At 44.5% G+C, this 23,760-nt stretch overlaps 1 protein-coding gene across 3 annotated transcripts in view; it reads right to left on the minus strand.

Moving 5' to 3' along the window:
- Positions 1-3,185: 3,185 nt before the first annotated feature.
- The window catches only part of sept9b (septin 9b), a 44,155-nt gene continuing 23,580 nt past the window's right edge, over positions 3,186-23,760 (minus strand). For 2 of the 3 annotated variants that reach the window (XM_027012321.2, XM_027012322.2), the window contains 9 exons: positions 11,470-11,658; positions 10,641-10,769; positions 10,258-10,339; positions 10,027-10,164; positions 8,091-8,208; positions 7,073-7,168; positions 6,682-6,778; positions 5,147-5,198; positions 3,186-5,017 (listed from right to left, as the gene is read on the minus strand). In XM_027012321.2, the coding sequence (XP_026868122.2) occupies positions 4,849-5,017; positions 5,147-5,198; positions 6,682-6,778; positions 7,073-7,168; positions 8,091-8,208; positions 10,027-10,164; positions 10,258-10,339; positions 10,641-10,769; positions 11,470-11,658 (1,070 nt within the window). In that variant the 3' untranslated portion in view covers positions 3,186-4,848. Of the gene's footprint in view, positions 5,018-5,146; positions 5,199-6,681; positions 6,779-7,072; positions 7,169-8,090; positions 8,209-10,026; positions 10,165-10,257; positions 10,340-10,640; positions 10,770-11,469; positions 11,659-21,921; positions 22,020-23,760 lie in introns of those variants that run through there. The other variant, XM_027012323.2, reaches the window with a different exon arrangement.

A 23,760-nucleotide genomic window follows, 5' to 3' on the forward strand; every position in this document is an offset into this window, starting at 1 on the left:
GATGGATGTCAGGAATTTACATTGAAAAATAACAAACAGCATGTATGTGTGTGTGCGTGTGCGCGTGTGCGCGTGTGTGCGTGTGCGCGTTTGTGTGTATGTGAGTGTGTGTGTGTGCGTGCTTGTGCGTGTGTGTGTGTGTGCGTGTGTGTGCATGCGTGCGTGCGTGCGTGTGTGTGCGTGCGTGCGCGTGCGTGCGTGTGTGCGTGTGCGTGTGTGTGTGTGCGTGTGTGTGCGTGTGTGTGTGTGTGTGTGTGTGTGTGTGTGTATGTGTGTGTGTGTGTGTGTGTGTGTGTGTGTACATACTCTGCAGGGAAATGGGGGGGGGGGAGGGGTTCTGTCCCTCCTGAACACCAAAAAATACAGATTTGACTAATTACTGAAACAAACAGGATAACCAACCGAGCACAGTTAATATTCAAACACGCTTAACAGGAGTGGATTCATTAGCACAGAATTACCTCCGCGCTGTGTGTGTGTGAACAGACACGGTTGCCGCCGTGGTGATGGAGACGGAGCTTTGTTTCGGCACGGGACTGCACTTGTTCGCTTCTGCTCTTACTCTGGAGGAGAATACAGAGTGAGAAGAAGCTCTGTGTGTGTGTTTGTGTGTATGTGTTCATGATCATGCTTGCACAAGCACATAGACAGAGTGAATATGAATACAATTTTGCACTAGGAGTTTAGGAGTTTCAGTGATACATGTTTAAAGTCACTTAAAACTTGATAGGAAGTCAAAATCTTACATATATTGTAAAATTAAATGCTTAACATTGTTACACTTGACATGGTATATATTTGTTAATATACTGTATATTGATGTACTGTTACTCACTTAACCACATTTTGTTGTATGTACACACCTGTACATGTATGAATAATAACAAATTGAATTGGCAGATTCAATGTCTTTAAACAATATGAAAATGCACACTTACCTGCACACTTAGCCCTGTCAGGAGATCCAGGTTCTACGGATGTTCGGACTCCAGATGCCTTCAGCTTGCCCCAGACGGAGCCTCTTCCCCGCTAATGTGAAGGAGCAACGAGACCTGAGAGAGCTGCCTACACGCAGCTTCATGGCTAACTAGACGCTCTCGGGTTGATCCACACACGGTCTACATATTGGAATGAGATGGACTCTTCTATTTATGATGCAGTTATACTTTCCACACACATGCTTAATACAAGTTCAGATTTGCCAGTGAGATTTTCTGCTGCTCCCTGTTTCTTAGAAGATCATGACAAAGGAGTGAGTTTTCATACTTTGACCAGTTTTACACTGTGGATTCAAATGAACTATTATGATTATTCTGACATGCTAATGGAAAGACATATCATATAAGGGACGGCACTGTCAGAATCTGTTCAATCATCATAAAACTACTTGTACTTTCAGTTTAAGAATAAATTGCCTCACATTCGTTTTTGTTAGCAAGGATGTGACTTTAGAGCAGGTAGTTAAAGTGTGACTGAGTCTTTCCGTACAGTTTACAAGTAGGCTGTAGTTCCTCTGTCTAACCCATCATCAGATTCCCCATCTTTATCCACCTCTTTCCCACTTCTGAAAGTAACAAAGAGCTTTTTATTGTGACTTTCTCCATTATAAAGAAATACAAAAGAAATATGGATTTTCACAAACTGACAGCAATATTAATTGTTAATATTGTTAATTGTGATTTTTAAAGGAGATGAACTATAATCCAAGCTAGGTTCAGAACTATTCTTTAAAATCAAACTCATTTTAAGCTTTTTTGATAAAATCATATTTTCTTTCATTTACATTTTGACACTGACTTGAACTTTGTCAGTATTTACACCTGATTTCTCTGTCAGTTACAGATAATGCAGCATTTTATGAGCTTTTGAATATAATTGAAGCCCATTTCTCAGATGGAACCCATTAATAAAGTTATTTCTGTCCATCAGGAATTAACCCCACCCCTCCACTCCACTGCTGACCAATAAGACGCTACAATTAAGTTCTTAATTGAAAAATAAGAGTTTCTAATATTGAACAAAAAAAGAGGCTACATAATATATAATATTAACTTTATTTATTTAAATTGCATGTGGATCAGTTGAATTCCATAACAAGCACTCAATGCATCTATCACATTCTAAAAATTTCTATATCACTATATATATATATTGTCTGTAGTTTGTGAATTAAAATAGTAATACTGAGTTAATAAAGTAATGGCTCTTGACTGTCAGAATGGGATGAGTGGGGGACACCAAATGGCATGTTTTTTGGAAAATTGAGACGTTCCAGTCTATAAGACCTGCCCAACTTCCCAAAGGTGTTGCTTTAGCCGTGGCTGTGTGATTGCCTGAAAGTCTCTAAACTGTTGTGCCCCATTCTTAAAGTTCTTTTGTTGCTAAAATTTCCAAAGCCACCTGACAATGCTGGAATGTTGGTGACTGTAAGGTTCATGAATTTCAGTCTTTAAGGAGGTGACATTGTGTTATCCATATTAGGTCTCAGAACCAATCGGATCCAAACACTTTTAACTCACATACACTGTGATAGCAGCAGCTCTATAGCAGCAGCTATTCCTAATTATAATAACATTTCCAAGGACAATTAATGAGAGACGTTATGATGCTGGTGTATTTTGTTTCAGCACAGTGTGGAAAGTTACAGAGTTCCCGTAAAAGCACAGTGAGCTTTTTTGGCTTCCGAGTTTCGGGCCCATAGGGAACATGGGACACGGCCATACCAAACCCAGGCAGGACGCAGACAGAGTGAGTCTGGGTTCCAGCAGCGTGACGAGGCGCCTGGCCTAAAGTCATCGTGCCTGCATTTGGGTGTGTGAGCCTTAACCAAGCCCTGCCTCACACCTGTGGCACCATGTGTGTTCCACTGTCTGTTCTGAGAACTCACCTGGCATACTGTTTATGGAATGGGGCTAAAATCAATGACGTATTTACTATATTTGGTTATGTACTCAGTCAATAGCTGGCGCAAAATTAGATCCTTTTCATTATCTGCAGTGCATTGGTTGATTTACTGTGTATTGAAGGCCAACAAGAATAAGAAAAACATAGATCCACACAGCTCACATTCACCAGTAGGCTGAAGTATTATGGTCTTGGACTACCAAGGGCAAACAAACAAACTGAAACAACAGTTACAGTTAATGATAACAGTTAGTAATTAATCATTGAGATGCTACTGTCTGTTTGAGGGGAAATCACCAGTTTAAATGAAAGAGTGTAGATGTCCAGCAGAAATGAAACAGCATTGCATACATAGATTATACACATTTCTGTACAAATCATTACCATATAGTTTCTTTTTAAAACACAAAGAGACATTTATTTGGTTTATATCAGTACAGAAGTGCATACCTCTGCCCTCCAACATAAACAGAGTAATATTACTGACTATTAATAACAACATAAAAATGGTAGTACAAGGTTAAAACAGGAGGAGAATTCAAACATGATACTAGACACTGAAATGTAAATGGGAAGCTTGTCTTTGGCAAACAGAACAACTGAAAAATATACACTCCCAATTTAAAACACACACACACACACACACACACACACACACACACACACACACACACACACACACACACACACACACACAAAGAATAAGGTTTCTAAGGTTGTCCAATTTTCATATGGTTCTACTTCCAGAAACATTCCAGGTTTTCCAGAACCATTCCAGGCCTTTGACCCTCCTTAAAAGAGCATGACACACTCCTGACAAGCGTGGAACATGTACACCCTTGTGACACCTGTAACACAACTCTCCCCTGACAGATTTGTAACATGTATGCACAGACTGTAACGTGTAGGTGTAATGTTTAAAAAGGTGTAATATCAATTAATTAATTGTGGATACAAGAAATCAAGTCTAAATGAGAAACACAATAAACGGCACGAAACAAAATGTGTCGCAAAATATTAAGGATAACCTACTAGTACAGGCTGACAAAGGTCAAAGATCACCTCACCCAGTTCAAAGGTCAAAGATCACCTCACCCAGAATGCTGATGTGGTTGAGATGAGTAAAAACTCATTTTCATTAGGTTAACCACTTTCTGCTAACTTTTACTTCTCATTAGCGGCATTAGCATTTTTGGCTATTCCTTTAAACTCATGACGGTATGTTTCGGCCTCGGGGGTACAGGGAAACTGAACCGGCTATGCACCAGCGCATGCCGCGGTGACTCGTGCAGATGAGTGCAGGGCTGCGTCCCAAATCAGGTCCTCACCCCCACGCTATAAACCCTTCCTATGCGGGATCCTGTGTGACTAGATCAGACAAGGCAGTGTGGCATATTTCTGATCCCTGTCCAATCGTACTCGGGGGAAGGTGTAAGAGATGGGGAATACTGTACACCTCATCTCCTCCCATTCAGAAAGCAAAAAAAAAACCAAGGTTCGACACAGAGCGGAGCAGATCCCACCACCGGTTCAAACCCCTCATCTCCTCTCTCAGTGAGCCGAACAAAGGATTCATTTCTTCTCCGAATGCCCAACAGAGACCCCACGTTATTAGGGCACCACGACCGCGGGCATGACAGCACTTTATCTCGTCTTTACGCAAGAAAAGTGAAGGGGGAGGAAGATTTCACTAGGTATGAAACTCATACTCAAGCTCCTACTGCAGACGGTCGCCGCACCTTCTACGGTTCAGCTGGGATTGGTCATGAGGCATGTGGGCGTGGTTAAGCACAATTAGCAGGCTCCGCCCAGGAAAGAGGGAGAGAGAGTGACTTGTTTCACACGGGCCTTTGATCGAGTGCTAATAGACGGATGCGTGGATAAAAGGATAGAGGGATGGGTAGAGGGAGGGAGGGAGGGAGAGAAGGACAGACGGCTGGACATCTACATCTCATGCGAGAGGACATCGTGAGCAGGGATGCCGTTGGCCTGGACGGCAGGATGTCCATCCTCCTCGTCGTGGGTCTGCGTGCTGTCTTCGTTGAGTCTACGCACACGGTAAACTTCATAGTGAATACTGCTAGTGATGTCCTTCAGGTTCTGCATGTGAGTTCTGCAAGACACGGGGAGGAGACACATGGACAGCGAGAGAGAGAACTCAGTCTACCATTGTCTTCATTATGTTGCAGCCCACATGATGTTTCACTACCCCCTCCAACACAAGGAGCTCGAAGTGACTCACCTGATCAGAAGGTCCCGCAGGTAGGCGAACTCACAGTGCGCTGTGTTCTCAACTACAGGACAAGGAAATCTCTGCTTACTATTAGGGCAAGGAATACGTTTAGTGATAATTATACTAATACTTATTTTTTTATTTACAATCTAAAACAAAACAATTTGACAATGAACCATTTTGATGAAAAATTTACATTTGTGATGTAAAATCCTTAAAATTCCCGCAGATGGCAGTCTAGTATCACAAATGGCATGACTAACGTGGTTACACATAAACCTTGAATGAGAAATTACAGCAGTCACTTCAAGGCTCAATGGAGGGTGGGGATGGAAAGAACGTGCAGGATGTATAAATGGACAGATGAGGAAGTGCAGTTTTAATGTGTCCACAGACAGTCTGAAATTCCCCCAGCAGGAAATGAAAGTGTGTTAAATAAAATGGAGTAGAGTAGTCCAGGAAGAGCAATTAACCAGACTAAGATTAAAAACACACTCAAACACCACACACACACACACACACACTTAAACCCAGTGAACACACTCACACACCACACACTCAATACCACATGCTCAAACACAGTCGACATACTCAAAACACCACACACTCAAACACAGAGAAAACGCTCAAACAGGAGAGAATCAAAATTGCGGGGTAGACTGAGTTGTGTAGATGTGTGTGCATGTTTTTGCTCTTCTGCTAATGGCATAGGGATGGAAAAACGTGTGTGTGTGTGTGTGTCTCTTAGGAGTGTGATCTGGAATTGACTGCCACCCCCGGGCCCCTGTTACCAACCACTGCACACTACAGCCCCTGTTCTCAATCTGTCCATTTATCAGCCTCTCTCTCTCTCTCTCTCTCTCTCTCTCTCTCTCCCTCTCTGTCACCCTCCCTCTCACCCTCTGTCCCTGTCTCTCCTTCTCTTTCACTCTCTCTCTCTCTCTCTCTCTCTCTCTTTCTCTGTCACCCTCCCTCTCACCCTCTGTCCCTGTCTCTCCTTCTCTTTCACTCTCTCTCTCTCTCTCTTTCTCTGTCACCCTCCCTCTCACCCTCTGTCCCTGTCTCTCCTTCTTTCACTCTCTCTCTCTCTCTGTCACCCTCCCTCTCACCCTCTCACCCTCTGTCCCCGTCTCTCCTTCTCTTTCACTCTCTCTCCCTCTCTCTTTCTCTCTTTCTCATTTCCTTTATATTGAAATCATTGCTCTTTAGTGTCTAATGGCACATGATGGCGTTTTCCACAGGAAACAGTTCAGCTTCATTTCTGGTTTTCAGGTTGAGCCTCTGATATGAGACTGGCAGCACTACTGTAAAACCCAGTAATAATGTTTGTGCTGTAGTCCACAGAAAGACCTCACAGGTGTGCTTGTGTGTGTGTGTGTGTGCAGGTGTGTCCACGTGTGTGTGTGTGTGTGTGTGTGTGTGTCCACGCGTGTGTGTGTGTGTGTGTGTGTGTGTGTGCAGGTGTGTCCACGTGTGTGTGTGTGTGTGTGTGCGTGTGTGTGTGTGTGTGTGCGTGCGTGCGCGTGTGCGCGTGTGTGTGTTACCTTCTACTGTACCCCATCGTGTTCTTCTACCCAGTAGTCTCTTCCCGTTCACCTGGTACTCTTGGTCACTGCCCACCACAGCAAAGGGGATTTTCTCCTAACACACACACACACACACACGCACACGCACGCACACGCACACGCACAGACGCGCACGCGCACACACAGACACAGACACGCACGCGCACACGCGCACGCGCACACACACGCGCACACACGCACACACACACGCACACACGCACGCACACGCACACGCACGCACGCGCACACGCACACGCACACACACGCACACACACGCACACACACGCACACACACGCACACGCTTTTGTGACTTTTAGTCTGTGTGTGTGTGTGTGTGTGTGCGTGTGTGTGCGTGTGTGTTCATCTCACCCTGATGTTGTCATTGATCACCCTGTCCTCTGCGTCCTCATCAAACTCCTTCTGGGGGTAAACCTCAATCTCATTGGCTCGCAGGTCTTCCTTTATCTGTACATGCACATGAAAGCGCGGACCAATCAGCACGGTTCCAGGGATGACCTCAGAGATCCCTCATTAGATATGATTCTCATATGCTTGATTAGATAAAGGCTGAAATTAAAGGGTTTAATTGTACAGCGGGTGTGAGACGGAAGAGTTTGTGGTCAAAATGATGAAAGTCCAGGAGTGCCCTGGAGTGTCCAGGAGCATCCAGGAGTGCCCAGGAGCACCTGGGAGCGGCTGGTTTCAGATCTCCTCTACCACCCAAGCAGGTAATGAGAGGTACGAGGCTCGCAAGAATAAACATGTCTCAGGTCACGTTGAGGCCAGGGACGTCCGATGCATCATCGCACGGAAGGTTCCAGAAAACAAAAACGTGGAAACGGAACAGCGTGGTTTTAAAATGGCTGCCAGGGGCTTAAATAACAGAGCCAGGTGCCGTACCCACACTGCAGTTGATTTACCCTCTGCTTACGTCCTCTTCCTGTCTTAAACCGGGCAAATTCTCTACAGACATTTCTACTGGTAACACACACACACACCCTCACACACCTTTATCTCTCTCACACACACACACACACACACACACACACACACACACAGCAACATGCAACCCACACAGATGACCAAAACAATCACCCACAATTCCCTTGGGCCGGTCATGCGCCGCTCGGCATTTGGAAGTGGTGACCACGTGACAGTCGGGTGAGAGTGTCAGTGGTGTAGGAGGAAACAGCACAGAGAGTTTGTGAGCTTTCTTTCTGAACGTGATGTAAGCTGATGCGATGGGTAGTGTGAAAGGGTAGTGTGCAGGGGTAGTATGACGTGCGCGGAGGTAGTATGACGTGCGCGGGGGTAGTATGACGTGCGCGGGGGTAGTATGACGTGTGCAGGGGTAGTATGGGTGGGGGTTGGTGGGGGTAACAATCACCTTCTGTCTGAAGAAATCTCTCTCCTCCAGTGTCAGTGTGTCTGCTTTGGCGATGATTGGAACGATGTTCACCACTTTACTCAGATGCCTCATAAACTCAATATCGATCGGCCGCAGACTGAAACACACACACACACACCAACAACAACTTTTAGACAAAAACCTTAACTAAGGATCATTTAATAAGAACAAGAAAAAGGAAGAAAGCTGTTAGAAATTAATGCAACGACCTCTAGGGGGTGGTAGCGAGTCAACTGTTCACACATGTCTGCCATGTCTTTTTCAGAAAGTATGTTGCACCAGACACAACTTTACAGATTTGTTACAAATCCGTCCACACCATCACAGATCCGTTACAGATATGAAAAGGCCACCTGAAACTGCAGTACACAAGTACTGTACAGTAAGAACATAAATAATATAACCGGGTGTAAAATGTTGCTGAAATTACCACAGCGTATCATTAGCATAGCATAGCATATCATTAAACATTCATACACTCGACTGGTTTCACAGACACTTCTGATTTCCAAAACTACTTGTTAAGCACAGCGCAGCTTTTAAAAGGAGGAGTTGGCTTCTTCTGTATTCAGCACGGAGCCCTGCACTACAGTAGCATGTCTCTGGGCAGGAGAGCACATATTTAATGTGACTTAATCTAGATTTAAGCAATGCCTCCCTGATGCTGCAGTTGATCTGTCTCAGTTCCTCATCTGGTAAATGACTCTCAGGGTTGTGTGTGTGTGTGGGGTGGGTAGTGTTAGTATGACTCTCAGGGTTGTGTGTGTGTGTGGTGTGGGCTGTGTGTGTGGGGCAGTGTTAGTACTCACACAGCTGGCTGTGGGAATAAGGTCTTGCACACAGCAGTTCACTCTAGTGCCCTTTATCACATACAGTCTCTCTCTCTCTCTCTCTCTCTCTCTCTCTCTCTCTCTCTCTCTCTCTCTCTCTCTATCTCTTACTCTATGCATCTTTCTTCCATTCATCTCTCTCCTCCACTCTCTCTTTCCCTCTTTCACTCTCTCCCTCCGGAGGACTGCAGCCATTTCGACTCGCGCTGGACGAGCTAAAACCGCTGCAAAGGTCCCCAGATGTGAGCTGAGCGCTAACATGGGAACAGCAGTTCACTGTGATGCATCTGAAGACGTCAGAAACCCCAACCAGCACCAAGACACGGGCAAGTTAGGAACAGGCATCTTAGAATTTACCCACCATCACTGATACTTAATATTCACAACAGTCATAATCGCTTTATACATAAAACAGAGACAGTAGCCGAAAAACATTTTCACACATTTTGAATTAGGGAACGCATTTAATTCACTGTAAGAATTCTTAGAGTGTTGAAAATATTCTTAGAATTATTGCTAGCATGAGAGAATCACTTCCCTTCGGAGCATTTAAATGTGGAATCTGCTACAGGCTCCACAGATGGCAACGGGGAAGGGGTATTTCCTGCTTTCGTTGTTCACATTGAGGAACTGAAGTTGTGAAGTTGTCCCAGGAACTGGCTGGCCAACCCGAGGGCGGTGGTATGAAGTATATACAGCAGTGAACACGTGCGTGTGTGTGTGTGTGTGTGTCTCACCAGTGTCCTATAGGTGGTATGAAGTATATACAGCAGTGAACACGTGCGTGTGTGTGTGTGTGTGTGTGTATGCACGTGTGTGTGTGTCTCACCAGTGTCCTGTAGGTGGTATGAAGTATATACAGCAGTGAACACGTGCGTGTGTGTGTGTGTGTGTGTGTGTCTCACCAGTGTCCTATAGGTGGTATGAAGTATATAGAGCAGTGAACACGTGTATGTGTGTGTGTGTGTGTGTGTATGCACGTGTGTGTGTGTGTCTCACCAGTGTCCTGTAGGTGGTATGAAGTATATACAGCAGTGCACACGTGTGTGTGTGTGTGTGTGTGTGTGTGTGTGTGTGTGTCTCACCAGTGTCCTGTAGGTGGTATGAAGTATATACAGCAGTGCACACGTGTGTCTGGGATGCGTTTCTTCCTGTTAATGTTGATCTCCTCCTGTAGGTACTGCTCATACTGCTCATTAATGAACTTCATAATGGGCTGCCAACTACAGGGAGAACACACGCACGCACACACACAGTGAGCACAAAGCAAGGTAATGCCGTGTGGTGTGTAAGAGTAGTGGAGGGAATGCTGTTACCAGTTCTCATTGTTGATCTGGTCTCCAAATCCTGGTGTATCAATTACTGTTAGTTTCATCCTCACCCCTTTCTCTTCAATATCTACAATGCACACACACACACACACACACACACACACACAGAGTTACAACAGTGCACATGAACTAAGTATGCCACAGACTAGTACTGTGCTGCTCATCAGCAGTTATATAATAAACAATTATATCATACGAATATCTGAATATAAACCTGTCTCTATCTATTCGTTCCAGTATATATATATATATATATATATATATATATATATATATATATATATATATATATATATATATATATATGTGTGTGTGCGCGTGTGTGTCTGTGTGTCAGTGCATGTGTGTGTGTGTGTGTGTGTGTTTACCATGACTGATGGATTTGATCTCGATGGTTTTGGGAATCCTCTCCTCATCATCAGGCTTCACAGACCTCCGGCTCACTTTAGACTTGAACAGAGTGTTGATCAGTGTGGATTTACCCAGCCCGCTCTGACCTGTACACACACATGTATAAACAGACATAAACACACACAGGAAGGAATAGACCAGTGCAGCCATCACGCTACAGCAGTACAGACATAAATAACAAATCATTACATTTACAAATAACATTCATTTATTCAGATTTGTTATTTATATTCTTTGCACTATGCCTGATTCCCAACAGTAGTGTGGGTTAGGGTTGGTGTGTGTGTGTGTGTGTGTGTGTGTGTGTGTGTGTGTGTGTGTGTGTGTGTGTTTGTGTGAGACTGAACATAGTCCCTCATTTCCTCCATTCTGTGTGTGGCTATAATCTCATCACCTCTTCTTCCGGCTTCACTGTACACACACAGACACACACACACACAGTTTTTGGAAACAGTGTACCTCAGTGCAACAGTACACCTCAGGCATTGAGTTTGCTCTGCTTCACCTACATCGAACGCAGAGCGAAGTGCCTTATGACATCCACCGCTATCCCACGCGAGGCTGGCGCCCACCCAAACTCCAGCTAGTCATTAAGCCACTGAACTGTGAGCACGGGCTGACGCACACCAGTGCGCACCCATCGCACGGTTGGCTAGGGCTTAAGATAGACAACTAGCCATGAGTCAGCTTATAGCGGGCAGACGGGGCTGGGGTGAGCAGAAGCACATGATCCCGTTAGTGTGTGCTGTCGGTAATTGTGTGTGCTGCCCGGCTGGCTCCACTCACCCACTGCCATGATGTTGAGCTCAAACCCCTGTTTCATAGCCTTCCTCCTCATCTGCTCCAGGACAGAGTCGACTCCCACGTAGCCAAACTCCGCCCCTGCCTTTTCGCCCCGCCCCACCGGCTGAGGCTGCTGTGCTGTTTTTGCTGCGTCTGCCATGTTGCCGTAGAAACTGCTGATGATCTCTGACCCTGGTGGTGGAGTGAGACAGCTTTGACGGATGTCAGTAGGTGATACACTCGCGTAGGCTTCACACGCATCTTCAGTGATCCTCAAACCTGTGTACTAAACTCTATTACAGGTTTTTTCTGTTTTAACTGTTTGAAGGACAATCCCTGGACTTCAGGTACCCACATGCTCTGCACAATTTAGTGTTTAGTGCCCAGTGTGACATTCTTGCAACACTGTCTGAGTGGAACTCCTGGCAGGTGAACCAGAACTCCAGGGCTGTGTGCTCTGAACCCTGCAGTGACAGAGCTACGTTGCCATTTTGGCCACAGGGAGAAAAACCTCATCCCGCACTGTGTTTCCCCAACATCTAAAAATCAAACCCTGAAATGTTGATTCAGTGCTCAGATGAATATCTTTGCAGTGGGTAAATCAAATCCAGCGTCAAATCCAGATAATCCAAACAGCAAAGACTAGAACCGCTAAGTAAACAAACAATTTATAGCTGACAAAGTACCACACAATAGGGGAGATTTAGATAGTGGGAACTGGTAGCAACTCACACTTGAGAGATAATTAAATAGAAATAAATCCTTGCCAAAATCTCCGAATCAGCACCTACAAATACAGAAGAAAGCCGGGATTTGGGCTTTGAGTTTCGACATGGTCACAGCCTGGTGGCAGAGTGCAAAAACTCGAGACATGAGGGGGAAACATGTAGACGCTAGTACTCCATTCCATCCAGAGCAGTGCTATTTCACAACCCTTACCTAACAAAGAGAGAGAGAGCCTGACAGAGAGAGAGAGAGAGAGAGAGAGAGAGAAAAACAAAGCTTTTTTACAAGCTGGGACTTCCTCCATATGTCTGTCTAGACACTAAAAACAAGAATGAGAGAGAGAGAACGAGAAAGAGAGACAGGGCGAGAGAGAAAAAGATAGAAAGAGAGAGTGAACGAGAGAGCGAGAGAGAGGCCAGATCCCAAAGAGCCAGACTAAACTCACACACTCCGCTGCTGTGGTCAGCCCTCCAGTACGTACAGCAGCCGCTGACCTTTGCAGACAGGAACATAGCTCATTCATTTTCCTTTGTGATGTCACTTATTACCTCCCCCGGCAGGAGGACGATCCGACACCCACCACCAATCAAAACATCGCATGTCATAAATCGCATCATGCACATGCTAAAGAGGGGAGGACAAACTTCACTAGCACTCCAGGTGGGTGACCTGTTCATACCAGTTCAAGCGATGACGCCACTTTCACACGAGCCTAAGCGTGCTCGCCGTGAGAGTTGTTCCAATCGTTACGTAGTTGATGAGCTGCTACAAGTCTGATAGGAAGCTGCATGAGCTGTATGCCAGCACTACGTCCTTCAGTGAAGAATATTCTACACAGAAATGTACATCTCCATCTTTTTGGTGTCTCTCTGTGTATCTCAAAGAGATACTGATACAGACACAAATAAATAATGTGTGTGTGTGCGTGAGTGTACATGTTTATATTATCTCCGTAGGAACCAAATGTCCCTGCATCTAACATTTTTACTTTCATTTGAAAAACTAAAAGAAACTGTCCTTTTGGTTACTGAGATTAAGGTTGCGGTCAAGTGTAGGTGTTAATTAGATCCAGTAATCATGTCAATGGAAGGTCCCTACAAGGATAGTAAACAAGACTGTGTGCTTGTGTGTGTGTGTGTGTGTGCGCGTGTGTGGGTGCTCTGCAGGCTTTCTTCACTATCACAGTATTCAGGAAATAGTGCTAACTTCCTTCACTCAGCAAGCCATTTCCTGTCATAAGAGTGAGACACACTCCATGAGAGAGCACCCCCCTTCACACACACACACACACACACACACACACGCACACACACATAAATAGATACAAACTCTTTGTGAGAATAATAGCTGCTACAACAACTGCAAAGCAAAATATAATAAAAATAAAGAAAGAAATAATATTTACATTTACGAAATTTTGCAGAGGCTGTTTTCCAGAGTGACTTACAAAAGTGCTTTGCCATTTAACAAACTAGCACTTATTGTTTATTACACTTATCATTGTTTAAGATAGACCTTATGTATTTTGTACTTCTAGTCATCAGCACTCTGTATTTCTACAGTATTCTAGATCGTTGGTATCTTGGACTTGAACCTACTGTACTGGCTAGAATGTATTCTACGAGGAAATGACAAAGCACTTTTGTAAGTCGCTCCGGATAAGAGCGTCTGCTGAATGGCATAAATGTAAATGTAAATGTACTCACAGATTACATCCTAGCCAGTAGAGTAGGTTAGTAAGGCATCAAAACTCCACGGCTCTTTACTGTACACTTAATGTTGCAAACACTTGTACATGGCACTCAGTACAACTCGAACTGTGCAGTTCACTGGATGGTCATCAGGACTTTTCTGTTTGGCCCAGACCAAGGGCCCCTACACCTCACCTCAGAGTCAGCCCCGCCCACAGCCTCCACCTCAGAGTCAGCCCCGCCCACAGCCTCCACCACAGAGCCAGCCCCGCCCACAGCCTCCACCACAGAGCCAGCCCCGCCCACAGCCTCCACCACAGAGCCAGCCCCGCCCACAGCCTCCACCACAGAGCCAGCCCCGCCCACAGCCTCCACCACAGAGCCAGCCCCGCCCACAGCCTCCACCTCAGAGTCAGCCCCACCCACAGCCTCCACCACAGAGTCAGCCCCGCCCACAGCCTCCACCTCAGTCAGTCCCGCCTACAGCCTCCACCTCAGAGTCAGCCCCGCCCACAGCCTCCACCTCAGAGTCAGCCCCGCCCACAGCCTCCACCTCAGTGTCAGCCCCGCCCACAGCCTCCACCTCAGTCAGTCCCGCCCACAGCCTCCACCTCAGAGTCAGCCCCGCCCCCCAGACATCTCATGAGGGATGTGGTCTCTCAGTCTGTGGACACTTTTCCCTCAATCACCCCAAAATAATCAGGAGGGGGAAAAGTGAGAACAGAACTCAGTATTCCTAATTAGCATAATGCTAACTGACCCGGAGAGTTCCCATTCATTGTTTGCCATCTCTGTATTTTATAGGCGAGGTATTCTTTAAAGAGCATAGCATGGCATTCCTAACATGTTCTTAGGCTGCAGTACAATATAACATACACTACGGACACTGTATACACACGTGGGCAAAGGGAGAAAACACCCAAACTCCAAGTGAAATTTAATCATCTTAGCAACAAACCATTAGTCATAAAATGAATAAAACCTAAGATGTGTCTATTGCTCTGTGCAGCACAGACTTCTTCATTTGAGGACTACAAACCAATTTGTTTCTTCATGGCATGTGAGCTGCACTTTACAGAGAAAAAAAAAATCACTTTTACTACTATTGTTTGTTACTTTTTTTGTAGTGAAATTGACTTGTTGGTCCTTTAATGTGACATTTTTAGCAGAATTTTGCAGCAGAGCACTAAAATTCCCACAACACAGAAGTACGCTATGTGTGTATAAAATATAGTTTCAGTTCAGCAATAGCAGGAGAAGGTGTTCCATGACAAAGTTGTCCTCTCTGGCCTAAATTCCAGGCTAGAATGAATGTGAGCTGGTCGGCAGGGGCTGTCGGGCTTGGGAGAAAGACCTGCCATGAGGCCACTGGGATTAAGACTAAAACCCTGAGGCAGGCTGGCACTGGGCATGTGCCATCGGCACCTGTTGAAGCCATCTGCCGACAAACGCACACACACACACACACACACACACACACAGCACTCAAAACAAGAGGACTCAAAGAGTTGATTCATAGTGAAGTCGCGTAAAATCGGTTTAAATGCAAATCGATGCAAATACATACACACACACACACACACACACACCACAGAAAGTGAAGGAAAAAGAGGCAGAAATAAAGAAAGAGAACGAGAGAGAAAGAGAGAGAGAGAGAGAGAGAGAGAATGAGAAGAAATTATTCAAACTTCTGTCTCAGTTTTAAAAGTTTTAGGTGACAGCAAAATCTAAATATTCGTCTGAAAGTTCAGGCAGGTCTTGTTTGTGAGAATGGATAAGAGCGTGGTATGATAGGATCAATGTGTGCAGGGCAGGAGGATATTTATTGGATGGAGTGTTGTGTTCTCTGCATGGTGCAGCCGCTGAAGGCGTTTCACAAGCACTCAAGTTCACCTTCCTAAGCAAAGCCAGCCACCAGATCCATCCACACGCACACACACACATCCACACACACACACACACACACACACACATGCACAGAGACACACAAATACACGCATGAACATGCAAAACTGCTGAAACGCACTCAACACAAGTCTGGATGCGAAGTCATATGCAATGACGTGATCGAATCTCTTCAAACCCGACGTACTAAATGTCAAGAGACACTATAAGCATCACCAACCTCTCACAGAACAGTCAAATACTTTAAGTTCCACAACTATATCAGTAAGGTTTGCCTGCTGAGTAACCTGTCGACCGGCTAAATAAGGATGTGTCGGACCACTGCGTGGGGAATCACTGGAACTACTTTAACACAAGCCTCAGTTAAGACACAAACACAACCAAGCACGTTTGCACTGGTAAGAGCTATGTCTGGAAATTTAGCATCACATGCTGAGAATGAGAAGAATAGCAAGTCCATGTTTGAGGTTTACTCTGCAGGAGTGAGCTGGGGTTACACACTGTGATCACGAACACTCCGGGAAGTTCTGAAACCTGTACAGTCAGGACGATACAGAAGAGCAGAGAGCAGAGAAGCAGAAACAGCTAAAGCAAGGGTTCACACACACACACACACACACACACACACACACACACACACACACACATGCACACGCACACACACACACACGCACGCACACAGCCTTGAATATGCACACACACATTCACACATACTCATATTTTAACTTGAGAAGAGAAATAAATATTTAGTAGAATAACCCCAAGTTTCACTCCCAGCTTTCCTGTGTTGTATGCTGTGTTCCTGTGCTGTTCACCAGATATCCATATTACTCATTAAATAAGATTTGGTTCAGCTAATCACCTAATCAGTACCTCATTACAGGGCATTTGTCAGAATTCAACAGGCACTGGAGTACAATGGCTGCCTTACATGTAGAGATGCTGTTTGGAGGGGCTTTGTCCAGAGCGACATATAACGACACACTTATGTCCTGAGTGTGTGAACATGCATATGTGGTCGTACCTGCTGTAATGAGCCATAATGAAAACTGTACGTTCTCTGGCATATAAAATGTATCCTCCATATGCGTGTGCGTTAGTGTAAACAGGAAATGATAAGCTTACCGCTGCACCTGACACACACACACACACACACACACACACACACACACACACACACACACACACACACAACTTTACATATTTGCTTTCTCCTAGAAAGAAAGCTTAGTGTACACTTGCAAAAAAAGGAAGAAGGTGACATAGGGACAGCTCTTCTAACCCTACCTGTGTGTAAAATCTAAATGTACATTTAAATAAACTAACCAAGGAACAGTGATGATGAAAACAGATACATAAATCTTGCCAGGTTTATGGTAAAATCAGAAACAATCTCAGTCGTGAGCCCTCCGGCCTAAATGCAGTGTTCCACAGTTCCTATTTCTGTTTTTGTTTGTTTGTTTTGTTTTTGCAGCCGTTCCCTGAGGTTCGTGAAGCATAGCGGAGCGCTGCTTCCCTTCCCCAGAAACCCTACCTCTCCCGGCAGGACACGGGCCTGGGAGTCCCTCTCTAAAGCATGTCCAAGCTCTTCCAGAAACCATTCAGCCAGAGGGAAGCCGGGAAACCATTTAATTGCCGCAAACATGCAATTTCCCCACTGCGTTCGTGGCGAGCGCGGCAGGGCTGGACTCCGGGCCCGGGGCTTAGAGGACTGATCCACACGCCGCTCCACAAGCTGGTGTATGCACCTTCTAATGGTCAACTATGACTATATAAGTACCACCCGCTAACTGGAACGTGTAGTAGTGCTTTAGGGCTCCGACAGGTGTGACTGGGTTGTGAGAGACCCAGCGTTCGAACGCTTGGGACGTTCAGGATTTGGGATCTCACACTTCCAAGTCAACCAACCTGCACACTGTCTAATAAGTGAGAGCTCTGTTTATGATGTAACAATTAGCATCTGGTCCGTCCCAACAATTTCGGGCAGATTACATTCTAGAGTGATGCCTAAAATCCCAGAACTGCATATTCCAAAGATAAAATAAGGTAAAATAATTCCCCCAGTTACCAGTCTGTTTGACTGCCACAGGTTGTTTCCCCAGTTCTCTGAGCACATTTGGAGAAGAAAGTGTTCCTAAATGTTTCCCACGTGCTCGCACTCGCTCTCGCTCTTTCTCTCTCTCTCTCTCTCTCTCTCTCTCTCTCTCTCTCTCTCTCTCAAAAAGATATACAAAGGTTCGAATTACATGGCGTGTTTCAGGAGAGCGGGCAGATGTGTCCCAACAGAGCGAAACCATCCTCTGAGTTTCAGCGTGTCTGGATTACATGCGTTCCAGATGCATAGGAGGGTCCGAGACGTGTGAGCAGAGCGCGTACAATGCACCTGCAGTGAAGGTGTGTTTACATTTGACTCCCAGCGCCCGGAGCACAAATCCATGTTCAGATCTATATTCAGATCCATAGGCATAATGCCCGTGATGGGGAACTACAGGTAATAGAGGAAATGTGAGCTCTGTGTGACGATATGTTTTGTTTATTTTTATATTCTCATATCTAAAATTAGTGACAAAAACACTGTGGCTCATTCAAAGACATACAACAGTAACATGGTAAGTAAGCATAACCATGTGTGCAGATATATACACACATACCCTGCATCATGACTGTGGTAATATAAATATTATTTAACTTCAGTTATTAAAGTAATAACTAATATACTTTAACTGCACCCCTGGTTCTCTTCCTCAGTTTGGACAGAGCACTCTCCACCATTTCACTGCGCGTTATACTGTGTATGACTATGTATGTGACGAATAAACCAAACTTGAACTTGAACTTAACTGCCAGTGGCACTCATTTCAAATTATTCCACACTTAATAAGTTAACAGAAGTTAACAGTAATATGCAATCTCTGCAGCAAAGCTTCACTGCGATACAGCTCACAGATGCCAAACCATGAAGGGGTGAGGCTGTCCGTGCACATCACAGCACAAGTAAAGTTTGAATTAGAATTGGAATTGGAATGCTTTATTTAAATTGTGCATGAGTACAACAAAATTAGAGAACCATACTCTATAGTGCTAAACATTACATAAACCACTAAGAGGAACAATGACAAGCTATTAAAACATCTATTTGTTAAAAGTAAATTGAATGGGTCCAGGACTGCACTGGTCAGACGTTAGCATGACCACACTGCCGTTAACATTTGAATTGACTTGAAAGGGGGGAGGAGAGGAAACTCTACTTCATCTAACCTCCCTCCCATGCAGAACGTGACCTTTGACACCACATGTCACTAAAGCAGATGTTGAGGGATGGGGCTTCTGCCAGGAACCTTCTAGAAAGGAGATCACATGACAGACAGAGGCAGTGACAGGGTGTTCAGCGTCATCACCGCTGACAGAGAACATGGTGACAACCTAAACGTTTACACTGCAGGGTGGGTAACAATGGACAATGTTCTGTTACTGCCATTAATGAAGGAATTCGTTCAAAGGTCCTGTGGGGTGAAGTGTGTGTGACCCTGTTACGACCTTTTATAAGCAGAGCGCTGTTCTGACCATCGGCCCTGTCAGCCAGTTAAATAACTCAGCTCCTTCTGAGGCCCTACGCAACTGTGGAGTGCCGTGCCCCTTCAGATCTGTCTGCATTGTAACGCTTTTATGAATTCACCAAAACTGAATGGCGACGTTTAATTTAATTATCATTGGCTAAAATCAAAACCTTCCAATTACGGCAACTGAATCTTCTTCAGAGCTGGGTAAAGGGGGCAGTCTAGAGGGAAATGGACAATTTAGATTAGAGATGACTTGGCAGGCACACTACAGTTCTGACCACATCAGCGAGCTGTGTGAGAATCTCTTAAACATCAGCTTTCCTACACTTAGACAGTTTCTACTTATTATCCTCCAATGACCTTTCATCCTCTGTCTACCTGCCTGATAACACACACTAGGTATACTAGTCAGTTCAGCTCTCTCCAGCTGCCTCCACACTAGCCAGGCTTCGGCTGGGAGATTTCTAAGCCGTATGAATGAAATAGAACCGACAAAAACAAAGCGACGCTTCGAGGTCAGTTCAACTGCTGGAGTGTTTGTGGCTTTACAACGACATTCAAGTGTGAACGAGGACGCACACACACACACACACACACACACACACACACACACATACACACACACAGAATCTTGTAGCCAAGTGAATACGGCACAGAAACAAGCAAGACCAATCTTTTAAAGTCTATGTAAGAAAAATGTACAGTTTTTTCTTCAGCATTAAATGTTAAAGAAACACTTCAGCCAATAAGACTAATGTAGTTAACAGTGTTAGCATCACCTTCTAAACAGAGACAAACTACCCACTACTACGTTACATTCCCTCTCAGCAAGCTTTGTTTTTTGGGTGAAGTATTCCTTCAACACAATGATATAGTCAGGTCTTAAAATAGTTCTTCTATTTTAAATTACATTCTAAAATCTCAATGAGACATGCAATTCAGAAAATCACTCGAACTGGAGGTGACACTTCCTCCGAGACTGAGGCTCACTTTCTCAGTGAGCATTACAGGAGGCACAAGGGAGCTGGTTTCAGATGAGCACGGTCACTCTTTCCAACGTCAAGACAGAAAGGGCAAACCAACAGAGCCCTGGTGTGTATTTGAGCAGAGGAGCTGTCTGTAAAGACTTATGAGACAGTCCTACTATTAGCATAATCAAGACATTAGCTGGACTTTTAACATCTTAAATGGAGACATGCGACCACATCTGTAGAACAGGGTACTCAGTCCTGCCCATGGATATCTGACTCCCTGCAGGGTACTGCCATTGTTAGTCCTATAATCAAGATCTTCAGAAACTTCTGAATGTTAGGGTCAAGTATGCTGGATTAGCATTCCAGCAAAGCTCTGTGGGGAATAAGGTATGCCGGAACAGGGTGGACACTTCTGCCATGAGATGCTCAGGCCAAGAGGAGAATGTGGTCATCGTTCACACAGGAGACAAGATGACAGGCATTCCACTGTCACACGTAAACGACGGGGATAAGGATGGGGTTGGTTACGGAAGCACCGGGAGGACAGCGGAAGAGAAAATAAGGTACAAAGAACCTGGCTGAGGGAGAAAGAAAAACCCTTAACCACAGACCTTTGTGACTTTAGCACTACTGGAGGAATATTTCTGCTGGTACGTGGTAAAGCAGAACAGAGAAACAATCACAGTATGAGAGTGGTCACACACCTGATGTCTACTCACACACGCTCACACACTCAAAGACATGCATGCACATAGGTGCTCACAGTCTCATACACGCATGTACACACTTATAGAAATGCACAAATGTGTATGGAACTCGGCAAAAACCACAGGGTTAGTAAACTATTTTTGCTGTAAGAAGAACATGGAGCAGTTAATCAAACTTAAAGTGAACTCGTAAGACAGAAAATAAAGCAAGGAAACCTAGATCAGTTTACAAAATCCACCAGAATCAGAGTGAAGAGCTAGAGCAGCCTCCATGTGTTTCTGGAGAGTGACAAAAGACAGAGAGAGAGAGAGAGAAAGGAACGAGGGAGGAAGAGGGGTCAATCCCTTCAGCGGAGCTCATCTGTTCTAGTGTGTGTGTGTGTGTGTGTGTGTGTGTGTGTGTGTGCTGGAAAGAAAGATGAAGAGAATGAAAGTGTATGTTGGGGAGGTGGGGGATGTGTGTGTGTTTGTGTTTGTGTGTGAGTGAGTGAGTGTGCACGGGAGGAGGGTGTGTGTTGTGACCGAAACACAATGCTCAATAAACTCTGGCCAAATTTTCCCCTGCCCCCTTTACTCGTCACTCTCACAAAAACCCAGCTGGGATACCTGAGATAACATACACACACACACACACACACACACACAAACACACACACACACACACAAACACTCACTCACTCACACACACACTCACTCATTCACACAAACACACACACACACTCACTCACTCACATACACACACACACACACACACACTCACTCACTCACATACACACACACACACACACACACGTCTGAACAGGAAATGCATGAAAAATCAGAAAGAACATGCAGCACACATGGAGTGAAAAGAGAAACATGGAGAAACATGGAGAACAGATAAATGACTCACCCTTCTTTAGCAGACTCACTCTATGCGCTTGCGTCTTCTCTCTCTCTCTCTCTCTCTCTCTCTCTCTCTCTCTCTCACACAGTTACAGACAGCTTGTAACGGCAGCTGGGCTTGGCTAGTCATCCAAGACCACGCCCACTCCCCAGTCACATGACACAGGCCAGCCAGTCAGAGTACAACCCCCCATTCAGTGGAGTAAAGCTTGTGTCGTGTGTATGCACACTCACACAGACGTGTGTTGGCTTGTTGGCAGACATCAAATAAAATGTGTTTCAATCACTACAATATATGGGGATTGCTGCATTTGTGTTCTAGGGTTGTGGTTTAATATTGGAGTGAACCAGAAGGTTTTACAAGTTGTTAAAGGCAACATATGTACAAAGAGGTGTATTCACTTTAACATCCGTGTGTGCTTCTATCTGTGTGTGTGTGTGTGTGTGTGTGTGTGTGTGTGTGTGTGTGTGTGTGTGTGTGTGTGTGTGTGCCAGAACATTGGGTCATCTTTTTCTTGCTCCATCCCATGTGTCTGATAATAGCCATGTCCTAGAGCAGGTGAATCATGGATGTGTGTAGTGATCCTTGCCTTCTGTTCTCTCTCTCTCTCTCTCTCTCTCTCTCTCTCTCTCTCTCTCTCTCTCGCTCTCTCTCTCCCTCGCTCTCTCTCTCTCTGCAGCCTCTTCTCAGCCACAGCATGGTGGAACCTCATGGAAAATCAGTTTAGTCACCATATCTTTTAATATTCAAACACAGCCAGTATTTAGAATGTGTTTGTGTTTCCATGAACAGACGTGTTTCATGTTTTAGGTGTCACTCCACCATTCAGAAAAATTTCAATTTGTGCAATGCTGCATATTGTTTCTCTCTTACATTATCTCATTACAGTATTGTTATTGTATATATATATATATATATATATATATATATATATATATATATATATTTTTTTTTTTATTTTTTTTTTTTTTAAATTAATTATTTAATTAATTAATTTATTTATTTATTTATTTATATATATATTTTATCTCTACTTTTTGCCCAGTTGTTTACTACAGGCCAAAAATAACAGTGTAAGCTTAAAGGAAATCTGCAGCTGTTTTGCAAGCTGTGAAAATTTCAGCAAAACAAAACCAAGGGGGGGAAAGTCAAACTTGTAAACACACAATCCATAAACACAACTGAGGGGGAAAAGCAGAGAAAGGCAAAACATGTCAGTCGGAGGCAGTGAGGTGGTGTTGGGTTGTTCTTTGATGCGTGTAACGTTTAAAGGAAACCACAACTCTGCTCTAGAGCAAGACGAGAGCGCAACAGCATTTCAGAGCTCTCAGAACCGTTATACACACAGCACCTGTCACACTGCAGTCAGCCTGGGCAATCTGACACGCAGGCAGATATGGAAGTCTGACATGCAAGTCAAGTAATAATAATAATAATAATGATAATATAACGTTTTAAGTTTTAAATTAACTGTTTGGTTTTTTTTTCCGGAAAGCAATTACTCCTCATTTATAAATGTAACAACATTGTGATTGTGTTAAAGGCCCTGAGTAACAGTATAAACCCAAATGTTTGGACCTTGTGCCTGGATTAGTCCGATTCCTCCTGTACTTCCAGTACATATGGATTTACGATTTACTACTGAAGAACCTGAAGAACCAATAATAGTTCTTGGAGGAACCAGTCAGGGATCCAAAAGGGATCTTTTAAGCAGAGGTTTTACGAAGAACCTCTTTTGAAAATAATCTTAAAGTACTACCTATTACATGGCTAAATTCTAAGCAGGGAATTTTCTTTGCATTGCTGTAGCTCTGGTGCTCGTCTGAAAAGCCGTCGCCTGTGAGG

This window comes from Electrophorus electricus, chromosome 1 (genome assembly GCF_013358815.1).
Source record: "Electrophorus electricus isolate fEleEle1 chromosome 1, fEleEle1.pri, whole genome shotgun sequence".
Lineage (NCBI taxonomy): Eukaryota > Metazoa > Chordata > Actinopteri > Gymnotiformes > Gymnotidae > Electrophorus > Electrophorus electricus.